This window comes from Amphiura filiformis, chromosome 5 (assembly GCF_039555335.1).
Source record: "Amphiura filiformis chromosome 5, Afil_fr2py, whole genome shotgun sequence".
In the NCBI taxonomy this organism is placed as follows: domain Eukaryota; kingdom Metazoa; phylum Echinodermata; class Ophiuroidea; order Amphilepidida; family Amphiuridae; genus Amphiura; species Amphiura filiformis.
The window spans coordinates 38,366,643-38,379,318 of record NC_092632.1 but is presented as its reverse complement, the minus strand read 5'-3'; the positions used below and the strand labels follow the sequence as shown (position 1 = coordinate 38,379,318).

At 35.8% G+C, this 12,676-nt stretch overlaps 1 protein-coding gene across 1 annotated transcript in view; it reads left to right on the top strand.

Moving 5' to 3' along the window:
• Positions 1–12,676, top strand: part of LOC140153093 (dynein axonemal heavy chain 6-like) — a 156,243-nt gene that overhangs the window by 18,525 nt on the left and 125,042 nt on the right. Inside the window, 7 exon segments of the mRNA XM_072175712.1 lie at positions 1,018–1,080; positions 2,216–2,483; positions 3,734–3,854; positions 6,294–6,548; positions 7,683–7,852; positions 8,454–8,578; positions 9,324–9,445. Coding sequence (XP_072031813.1) covers positions 1,018–1,080; positions 2,216–2,483; positions 3,734–3,854; positions 6,294–6,548; positions 7,683–7,852; positions 8,454–8,578; positions 9,324–9,445 — 1,124 coding nt within the window.

Here is a 12,676-nt window from a genome sequence, read left to right as displayed (position 1 = left end):
AGGGAAGGGTAAATCATTGTTGTAGATGTCATGTTTCTTCCCAAACACAATATAGGTCATTTCCATGAACATAAGAAATTCTGCACGGAATTTCGACAGAGTGTGCCAAGCGTTCCAAGGACTTTTTTCCTTGATTGTAGGTATTACCAAGTTATGCTGGGACATTTGGAAAATGTTACATTGCTGATTTAAGTAAGCACAATAAGGTATATTTTAACATAATCTATAATCCATTTCTACGTGTTGACACATAATTTGTTTCAGTTATTATTAATATTAATGAGTTAATGGTTAATTTAAGGTTGGTCTGAACCCTGGAATTATGAAAACTTTCGGGCCTCATAACTGCTTAATTATTAGTCTAAAGAATATAAAAGTATACATTTTAGAATGGAAAAAACTGTTTGTTTTTTTATTAATTTTTTAAAAACTAGATAAAAATATGTAGGGACCGTTTTTTAATTTTTTTAAATTTTGACCAACTTCACCAAAAATATTTGAAATTTGGGTGAAAATCAGGCTTTTTTTGACCCATTTTTGGTGCAAATTTCTCAAAGTTGGTCAAAATTCAAAAAAATAAAAAAACGGTCCCTAGATATTTTTATCTAGTTTTTAAAAATTAATAAAAAAATTTTTTTGGCCAAACAATTTTTTTGTTACGTTGCACGAAAAAATTTGGGCCAAAAAACCTGTTTTTTTTTTTTTTTTCCAAAAATGAGCATTTTGGCCCAAATTGGACCTCACAGATGAATTCAGCAAGTCATTTCCAGTCTAAAAATGTATACTTTTATATTCTTTAGACTAATAATTAAGCAGTTATGAAGCCCGAAAGTTTCCATAATTCAAGGGTTAAGACCACCCTTAAGGCAGTGGTAAAATGATTCTATCGGCTTCATAGATGATTTATGTTGATATCCACAAAATAAAAAAATCTAACTTCATACTGTATGGATTATATAGTTTAGTATTTATATATTAATAATGTTTATGGCTATCATTTCTGTCACATTTTATTAGGATTTGGAAAGCATTCAATGTATGGAAGAACAATGTCAGAGCCGTTAAGAAGTCAGAGGGAAAGTAAGTATTAAAACAATGGCATTCACCTTCCCCCACCCCAATTCTTGTATTGTCATTGTTCATTTGTTTTTGTCATTGTTCATCTATTTGCCGTTTGCACAGATCCGCCATTTTGCTACCAAAACGAGGTCTTCCCTGTAAACGCATGCACAAAAAGTGCCTTTTTACGTCTCACGCTTTCCTAGCAATCCGCCAGAAGGCTTTTGCAAAGCGTATGCACCTGTTTGACAGGTGTACGCACACACAGCATTCACGTTGCATATAGAATCTGGTTTTGAGATGACTAAGCGAAGGGTCAATAGAAGATTAAAATGATGTTGTCTTATGTTAATAATTTAAGTGTTTTGCAAAGTATGAATGAATGAATGAAAACCACTTATTATATTGGGCAAAATACAAGTCCCAATGCACTAAAATGTGGTGTGATCAAGCAAAATCTGAAGTGGGCATATTAAATTTTCAGTTTTTTACATGATTGTATAAAGCATTTGCAAAGCTACATTTTGCAGAAAACTCCATTGAAATTGAACGCTTAGTTCCAAAGATATGAACAATTGAAGTGTTTCCAAAACAATATGCAACAACAATTGTCTTTGTTTGGCTATATCTGAAAATCAATTTATCTGACTTGCGACTGATTTTGCTTGATTGCATCACAGATAAGAAAAACTGACATCCAAAATGCAGTATGTAAAACAATTTAGAACGATTTTGAAACAGAAATTTAACCAAAGAAGAATCAAAGAATATCATATGAAATGTATGAGGGATAACAATAACACAGTTGAAACAGACAGGTTTTAAAATAGATTTGAACTGTTAACAAGTTTCTTTAGATATACTGGAGCAAGTCTGATTTAAAATTAAGAAGAGTTTTATACTTAATTCTGTATGTCACCTGTAGCCAATGTAAGCCACAGAGAATAGGTGTTATACAATCAAGAGATTTTTGAACGAGTAACAAGCCTTGCAGCTGAGTTCTGTATTTTTGAAGTTTTGAAATTTGTATGTATGGGAGGCCATAAAGCAAACTGTTGCAATTATCAAGCAAAATTGAGTTGCATACGAATTGTGTATATATTTCTCTTGAGACAAAGATTATGATTTTATTGTCACTTACATTCAATGTTTGCAGAGTCATCATGAAGCGAGAGCTATTCACAGCCAACGAGATACTACAGCGATGTCTTCTCTATATCCGTAACCAATGCGAATCAGCTTCATGTAGCCTGACAGGGAAAGGTAGCGGAGACAAAGCAATCGCATTGATCCGTGTTGACCCTCACATGACCATCACATTGGATGGCTTTTGTCATCTACAAGCAGAGCAGTGTGATGCGGCATATCTTCAACTGTCTCGAATGAGAAATAAGATCATGAAGCTGGCATGGGAATGCTGTGCAGTAAGTTGATGGGTTTTTTTTTGTCCTTCTCTGTCTGTCTCTCTATCACTGCCTATCTGTCTGTCTCTGTGGTTCTGTCTGTCTGTCTCCCTCTCCCTTCCCCCTGTTTCCTTTTCCTTCATTTCCAATTCTAGGAGTGGATGGGGTGGTGAGTTCTCACTCTATAATACTTCTCACCTCTCTCCCTTTTTGTCTCCCTATCCTCTTCCTCCCTGTCATTCACATGGTCTCTAAGGGGCACTCCATTCCCCTTTCTGTCTGCCGTCCACTCCCTTGTTCTCTCCTACCCACTTCTTCTTCTCTCACCTCTCTCCCACTCTGTCTCCCTATCCTCTTCCTCCCTGTCATTCACATGGTCTCTAAGGGGCACTCCATTCCCCTTTCTGTCTGCCGTCCACTCCCTTGTTCTCTCCTACCCACTTCTTCTTCTCTCACCTCTCTCCCACTCTGTCTCCCTATCCTCTTCCTCCCTGTCATTCACATGGTCTCTAAGGGCCACTCCATTCCCCTTTCTGTCTGCCATCCACCCCTTGTTCTCTCCTTCCCACTTCTTCCTCTCTCCATCCCATCTCTCTCACCTCTCTCCCTTTTTGTCTCCCTATCCTCTTCCTCCCTGTCCTATCACATGGCTTCTGAGGGTCACTCCATTCCCCTTTCTGTCTGCCATCCACTCCTTGTTCTCTCCTTCCCACTTCTTCCTCTCTCCATCCCATCTCTCCCACTCTGTCTCCCTATCCTCTTCCTCCCTGTCCTATCACATGGCTTCTGAGGTTCTGAGGAGCACTCCATTTCCCTTTTTGTCTGCCATGCACCCCTTGTTCTCTCCTTCCCACTTCTTTCTCTCTCCATCCCATCTCTCTCACCTCTCCCTCTCTGTCTTCCCACCCTTTTCCTCCCTGTCCTATCACATGGCCTCTGAGAGGCACTCCATCCCCCTTTCTGTCTCCCTTCCACCCCTTGTTCTCTCCCTCCCACTTCTTTCTCTTGCGATTCCATCTCTCTCACCTCTCTGTCTCCCAACCATCTTCCTCCATGTCCTTTCGCATGGCCTCTGATGGGCACTCCGTCCCCCTTTCTGTCTTCCATCCACCCCATGTTCTTTCCTTCCCACTTCTTTCTCTCTCCATTCCATCTCTCTCACCCTCTCTTTTCCTCCCTTTCCCTCTTTGTTTCTTAACATTTTCTCTTTCCTCCTAAGCTTGAATCAAAACTTACTAAATAAACTAATTTTGTATCTGTTAATCCTGCAGAAAGTAGCTCAAATGCAAGGGATTACATATCCATTACAACCTAACTCTGGGCCCTTGACAAAGAAAGTTGAACTGAATAAGGATATTGCAGGTTCACCAAAGAAGGGAGACATAACAAAAAGTAAGTAAACTATACTGAAATGAACTGAACTGAACTTAATTACATAAGGCACTGTAGCCAAATTTGTTCAATCTTGGGATTGTATCTAGTGGTGTTTGCACTCAAATATTGAGACAACACACAAGAGGAATGGTATAAAGTTTCATATAAGGGGCATCTCATTTCCACCCCATGTGCATGGCAAGTGCCAAAAACTTTTGTTTCAGAATATTATTGGTCTTAACTCAAGAACCACAAGACCTATAAATCGATTATTGGATTTTTTTGATTATTTCGCATAAGATCAATATACAACAAGTACACTGGAGTTTGTTTTTGTAAAACGGGACAAATACGACTCCTGCCATCCCACGCACCATGATCTGGAATTGCGAACACGCTTATACTAGGGAACTATTATGACTTGAGATTTCCTAAGAAATTAACAAGTCAGTTAAAGATAGGTGACCCAATCCACAGCTTCATACCCCACTTTTTCCTATCAAAATGGAGATTTTGGCATCAGAAGAAAGCTCATATTGGCTATTCCCTTTAAAATCCATACCCCTCTGGAAGATTTACTAATAAAGTCTTCCACAGAGGGAGTATGAGTTTCAAATAGAATAGACAATTGGGTAGCTTCCATAAAGTTAAAGTTAATCCCCTATGAAACATATTTCCCAAATCTTCCACATGGATAGTGTGGATTTCAAATACAATAGCCCATTTTTTGCATAATCCCAGTGGAATTTTAGGCCTAAAATATATTCCTAAATAAACAAACTTTATAAAATATATTCCATTCAGAAACTAAATAAAATATATTTCGTTCAGATGTCATGAACAAAAAAGTGATAGCCTCATCCCCAATTGCGGTATACCACACATACCGTTCTATGGGCTGTTGTGAAACACATTTTTACTTCTAATATCAAAACCACTATACTATTTACCTCAGAACTTGGGAATTGGATTATTTTGATACAGGCCTCAATGTGTAGTACAAAAACATCCGATCACCTACCTGTAATTGATATGTAATTAATAATAATATTAAAGCCTTACTGTACGATTTCTGTCAAATTTTAATTTTGTTATTCTTTATTCAAAATGTTGAAATAATATTAGTAATAACTGCCGAGAAGGCCAGAAGGGTTGCTGTCCATTTTAAGTTGAAATAACAAGGTAAAGTGAAAGAAACCCCACTGGTTATTTTGACCATTTAACATGCTGTTCTATGGGAGGACATATTATCATAATTTTTAAATTATGATAATATGTCGAACTTTGCTCTGTTGACCTACAAAGACAACAAATTTGGCCAATTCCATTTAGGTGCAAGTTGGGACATGTGTAAACATTACAAATATGCAAAAAAATCAGGTTTGAAAAAAATTATCCAATTTCATATTATAAGATCGTACATTATGGCTTTAAGGCCAGAGTAATGGAAGACACATTCGTTCACGCCCGAATTTGAGATTTCTTGATATTTATCAACACTAAGATGTATTCTTTCACTTGAAACTGATAAAATACAACTTGCTAATATTTACTCGTATTTTTGCTTGATTTGTTTCACTCTTTTCAACTCTAAAAAGTCACATGGCTCAAGACAGCTTAGTAAATTGGCGGAAATAAAGAGTCAGAAATGCTTGAAAGCAGACATTATAGATTTATTGGTGCAAAAAGATGCATATTTAGACCATGCACCAGATACAGCTTTTACAAGCGTGAATGTCTTACCGTTTTAAAATATAAGGACGTTTTGTGCATAATTTTGACATTTTTTTACTAAAACGTCGATTTCTCAGAGTTCACTTTTGACAATATTGCACGATTTTTGTGACAAGATAACTCGAAAAATATGCAAGCAAAAGGTAAACTTTTGCACTATCGTTTAGAGTACATCAAAGCCTAGGGAAGGTTTTCTCATTTTTCAAAATATTTGTTTTAAACAAAAATATACACCATTCTGTGCAATTTTTAGCTTAATAGAGTGACAAAATTGCTTTTTTCACATGTTTTTTTCAATATTTCGAAAAAGAAAGATGGATTAAAAAAAAATAAAAAAAACCTTCCCTAAGTTCATGTCTCTTCTTTATGAAAAGCTAAGTGAATTTTTGTTACTACTGAACGGATTTTTTCTAAGTTGTCACAAAAAAAAATGGGGTAAAAAAGTGAATTTTTGTGATTTTTTCAAAAACTCTAGATTTTTGAACAAATCTGACGTCACCATGGGATTCCTTGACTCATTTCCTTTCCAAAAATGTATAGTTTTATATACTTTTGACATACAATTCAGAAATAATGATGCTCGAAATGGTCCATGTTCTCTCCCATTACACTGGCCTTAAGAATCAGACAAGCAGTAAGTTGTCTTGTGCTTGTTTCTAGTAGTTTACTATAGTGGAATTGAATACAATGAATTACAATTTTTCATATTATCTCTTGTTGTAGAAAAGGGCCCTACCTACACTCAGATGGCTGAATGGCGAAGCATCCTGGCCCGTCTTTCATGCTTCTTACGTACTGCTGACTACATCATCCTGGACATGCTGCATCGTCTTGTGAAAACTGCAGTCAAGACTCTGCTAGAGTTTCTGATCACATCGACTACCACTGGAGAGGAAATAGCAAGGAAGGAATTGTTTGATAGCGATGATGATGATCTTGATAGTGATGATGACTTTCTTCCAAAGAAGAAATCAGGAGGTGAATTGTCATTTTGAAAACATTGCTTTTATTGTTATTTATATCCTTTAGAAAGGAAATAATATACAAATAATTAATATTTATGAGTGCAATGGTGAGAATATTTTCACGAGTTGAAAAATGGAATGTTCCATTCAACGAAGCAAAGCTGAAAGAGCATATTCTTTAAAACATTCATTATTCATTTTATGGCCAGTAAAATCCACTGCAAATTGTCGTATACTGTTTGCCGATTGGACTCTGTTAGGAATATAGAGACTGAAAAAACATGCAATGTGCATGGTGCATTTAACAAAAACACACAGCACATATAACCAAATACCACAGTAGGGACATAGACCGTAACATGGTTGATTTATTGAATGACATGTGACCTACAATCAACCAATCAAATGACAAGAATCTACTAAAAGACAATTATTGATAATACAAGTAGATTGTGATTAATATTATCACTTTATTCAACATAAAGTATCCCTGTCTGAATCACATCCAATTGGATCTTTAACTTTCTTTTACATTAAGGGGGTACTACACCCCTGTGGTAAATTTGGGACTATTTTTGCATTTTTCTCAAAAAATAATAACATACTGATAACAAAAGTTATGTATATTATTAGGGCAAGGAATCCAATTACCACACTGAACTTTCAGTGACTCAAGACAAGCGGTTCAGTATATATGACAGGAAATGAGGTACGTTCTAGCGGTACCTTATTTCTTATCATAAATAACAAACCACTTGTCTTAGGTCACTGAGATTCCAGTGTAGTAATTGGATTCCTTGCCCCTATAATATACATAACTTTTGTTACCACTGTGTTATTAGTTTTTTGAGAAAAATGCAAAAATAGACACAAATTTATAGAGGTGTGTAGTACCCCCTTAACCAAGCTCCTTTGTAATTAATATTCTTGTCATGATACAATTTAATTTTAATATTTTATGTTTCACTTATTGCCTATTTATATGCATGCAAACTTGATTTGGAAATCTGGCCGTCTGTATAAGATAATGGTAACAAGTAAAAAAAAAACAATTTTCTAAGTGCCCATTTCAATGCACTTCTGCAACAAAATTCAGTCAAATGTCTTGACAAAATTTCTGACATTCGTATGCCTTCTATATATCTAGGATACACAAGGCGACTCAAACTAACTATACTATCGGATAGTGAGAGTGAGGATACTAGACCTAACACAGTAGCAGAAGAAGCCAATATCTTGCGGCACAGCAAGACACCGCATGCTCGCTATGATTTCAGCAAGCAAGATGAGGAAGTTGTCCCGCTCGATATTGATAGGGTATGTACATTTATGATAAAAATTATAATATTAGTAATGGTAATGATAACAATAATGGTAATAATGATATTATAATGATACATACTACTATTGCCTCTACTGTATTCAGTGACGGTGCCAGGAATTTTTTTCGGGAGGGGGGCATGGGGGTAAAGTGAATTTCAGGGGGGAAAATCAACAAATTTTGCGCAAAATTGCCGCAAAAAGTGGAAATTTTTGTAATTTGGGGTTTTTACTGGTGGGCAACAGGAGGGCAAGAGTTATAACTAAGGGGGGCATTTTCACCCATGCCCCCACCCCCCTCCCGATGCCGCCACTGACTTTATTCAACCTATACTAGAAATTTCAATTGAATGAACACAGCTTTCAACAGATGAACACAATCCAACTGTGACTGTATGTCGCATATTTCGAATTTCGCATAGGACTCAAATATTCCATTAACTTCTTAATTGTGTGGTTGATAAAAACAATCCCAAAAGATTACACACCCCCTTCACACTCACACAGATCTCCGCCCCATACCAGAACCCCCCCCACACACACACACATTTATATTTGCATTTATTAACCAATATCCATTAAACATACATTTTTTCAGGTGTTAGAGGACATTCGTCAGCAAGAGATAGTTGAGATGCCCCCAGCGCCAGCATATGAATGTCAACTTGTGTTAAATGTACCTTCTGCAACTACTGAACCTGAACTGGAAACTGAAGAGAACAGGTAATTAATTTGGTATGAAATTGTAGTATCTAGGTTACATTCAAGATCTGAATCAATTAATATACTTTATTCCCATAAAGTAATCATACAAAACAACAATGATTTTTTTTAAAAAGCGTAGTGATTTATAGTGAGCTACGCACAGGCACAACACCTAGACACCTATGGCCCACATCATTCCATAAACCATTTAACAACAACACAGGGACTTGCAGCTAAGAAGCGCACACCCTAGACATTCCACAATAGACCTTCGCAGCCAGAATCAGCTCCCCGGTTTTCATACGGGTTACAACAAGACAATTAGCAGTAAGTTCCTTGTCCAGGGGAATTTCAAGCTAACTCAATTTTTTAGCGCACTAACCACCGCCGGGGATCGAACCTGCAACCTCTCGCACCATAGTAGAACACCTTATTGATTCAGCTGACTATAGATCATGGAGGAGCAGGCAAATTAAGGACGCCTTAGATAAAAGGTTGATGTCATGCAGTAAACCGCCATCACAATCTAAAGCCTGATAATTGTTGCATCACCTGGGGGAGAGGTGACCCCAAGAGCATAGCAAAAAGGCTAACACTATAAACCCAGCATTGAGACTAATGATTAGAGGATTGTTGCATCACCTGTGCGAGAGGTGACCCCAAGAGCATAGCAAAAAGGCTAACACTATAAACCCAGCATTGAGACTAATGATTAGAGGAAATATTGACTGAAAAATAAATGTTTTATATACATGTGTTACAGATCTCAATCAAGGGCAGATAAAAAGAGAAGAAAGTCTTTATCAGCCTTACAGAAGAAAATAGTAACTTTTCCTGACCAGGAACCTTTGTCCAGTTCCAGTGAATCTTCATCATCATCCTCAGGTATGTGGAGTCTTATTTTCCTCTGTCATTTAAGGGCTTAGATAGTGACATTTTCACATAGTTTTTGTGGGACCTGAGAGCACATCAGACATATTGAATTGCTATTTTCAATACGAGGAATGTCCTGATGATATCAAATAATTTTGATTTTTTGAGATTCGCAATGTAATACACATTTTATGGCGAATGATTAAAAATTTATATTTTTGAAATTTAAGAGTCCTCAAAGTAAATTGTATAAATCTAATGATAAGTGTATGTAGCTGGGATGAAAAGCCGTTTATCATATGAAAATTTTGACCTTTCGTATTGAAGATATACATTTTTTCCCAAAAAATACCTACATTTTCTTGGCGTTTTGGGGTTTAAAAAATCCCAGGTTTATTATACACCGAAATTCAAGAAAACTTTATGGTGTCGCTGTGGAGCAAATCACATTTTGTAGCTTAAACAAACTTAATGAATTAATTACTTCCAAAAGAAACACTTGGTGTAGATGTTGCTTGCATTATTTAAAACCAAATAAGTATAATGGTCACAGGTCATTCTCAATTTAAGACTGGTATAAGCTCCCCATATCGGCAGCATCCTATCTGCTTATAAGCAATTCCAGAATCATGATGCATTATGGGTAATATTTGCAGATGAGATAAACACAAGGAGGCTGCAGTGCGTTTGCAATGGCGGCGAACTTTGCACTTCCTTCAAAAACACATTTTTGTAAAACATTTTTTATTCATTCCTACATATGTTAATATTTCCTGTGAAATACAAATATTGTGAAGGAATGAAGACCAAACTGTCAGCGAAATTCCAGTACAAAACGTTTTTATGCAAACGTCAAAGTTTACCCCATTGAAAATGTACAGAAGCCTCATCGTGTTTATCTGCAAATATTACCCATAATGCACCATGATCTGGAATTGCAAACGGGCTTATACTAGGGAATTATTATGACTTGTGATTTCCTGGTAATAAAGGAAAAAACCTTTGATGGGTTTATTCATTAATTTATTGTACTCCTTATCTGTTACCAGTAATTTGGACATAAATTCTTTCAACTATTCTGCATGGTGGTATGTGGTAAGTTAAAAGTGGAGTAATAGTGAATATGTTTCCTGCTCAAATCAAACACAAATTTGCTCTGATGATTTTAGCAGGAAAATACTTGAAATCAAAGTCTGATAAACGTTATCATAAATGGGATAAGGCATTGACAACTTATTTGATGTTGATATTTTATATATATTTTATTTTTATCATAATTTTTTCAAGCCTCTTCTTTATCAATTGATTGGCTAACGGGTAAGTGGTTAGAACATGGAGGTATATAAATAAATGGAGAATGATCGCCAGAATTCTAATCTCTTAAGTGGAGATTATCCGATTACCTCTATTCAATGAGTCACCAAACTTGAATGACTAGCCACTTCAGCCAAGCTATTGATCTCCACGATGGTTATGAGACTCTACCATGGTTCATTGATCGTCACTCCCAAAATTTCCTCATAGGAATTGACCCTACATTGACCCGTACCGGAAGGCTTGTAAAAGAGACTGTATAATGACGTCAGCTAGTCAATTAGATGTTCAAAGTCGCCAGTTTTGATAGCTTATAGTTTCAATGTATGATTGTGCGAAAACCCGATGAAATTTGGATGTTCTGTTCTCAAGTTATGAAACTGTTTTCAACACTAGTTGTGCCGTAACTTGACAAATATACTTAGTTTTCATGTTCATATATTAAGCTTTTAAGGGGGTCTGAGGGAGTTCAAATATAGTGCAAATGAAAGCAAAACGCTTTTTACCTTCCGATTGTGAAAAAAAAATTATGTTGGGCCAATTTGGGCCAATTGAGTTAAGAGCGAGTAAAATTTACGGAAGTACTTGAATTCAGCTAAAATCTTTTCATCATCATTAAACTTCTCATTTTATAATAAATAATTATCAGTATTTAGGCCTAAATTATTATTAATATTATTAGGGGCATCATTTTCTTTGGAGGGGGTTCCAAATAGGCCTATACCGGGGGTCATAACTTTTGGAAAGAAAAATAGGGGTCATAGCCTAATTTAATTTGTCAAGAATCATGACCAAAATGTAGGGGATCACAATATGACCACAGATATAGGCCTACAGATAGGGTGTTTATTTTAAAAAAAAAGACTGATTTCAATGCAATTTTTTGGCGAAAATGACATTTTGATATTAAATTTTCTGAAGCACGAGCACTTTCCAATAAACATTATAAGTAACTGCATTTAGCACCCCATTGAAATAAATGACCAGTGAAACAGACTTAACAATGTAATCAGCTTAGCATAATCAATATCCCCTGAAATTGCCTATTCAACAAAAATTGGTCATAACCAACGTAGTACAAAAGATGCTTGGCTAGATCATTCTCCATTTATTTATATACCTCCATGGTTAGAACTACATGTTGAAAGTATTGATGCTAATGTTGTCAAATGTATTTTGCAGGTAGATGTGGTAAATTGTAAGGAGACAATTCTTCATTAGTATTTCAACTATTTTTGTTTATTTCTTGTTTTATTAATATTTGATGACAAAGTAAATAAACTACTTGTAAGAAATTAAGTTTTGAAATGCTGGATAGACATATAAAGATGTTCATTTTATTGTTTTATTATCATAATTAGTAAGCATCCATCTTTCAGGGTGATAATTCTAGAGGAATATATTTTAGCATATTTGTTTAAAACCATACAACTTGTTCAAAATAAACAAAAACCGAGTATCAAATACGCTGTTGTGACAACAAATTAAGCAACGCTGTGGTTTGTACTTCGCACATCCATACAACAGAAATAATTGTCAAGAACTGCATGGGAGTACATGGCAGTAAACAACATCTGTATTCATTGCTTGTTGTTGGTTTTTTTCCCTTTCAACAAACTGTCCAGGTTCAAATAGTAATTATATTCCCAAATGCTGCAGTAGATTGCACTTACAAAGCTAAATGTTTTGTACAATGTATCATGTGTTTCATGGTTGTTGCTGAATGAATCCGGAATATAAATGTATATGACTTAATCCATATTACTTGCAGCCTCTTCCAGTCACTGACACATCAATATTGGCATGTCACATACATGTACTAAATGTGTATATAGAGAAATGGCCTTATTGAGTAGTGCTTGAATAGAAACTAAAGACACGCTAATGATTTCACATACACCATTGATGTTAATATTAGAAGTATGTACT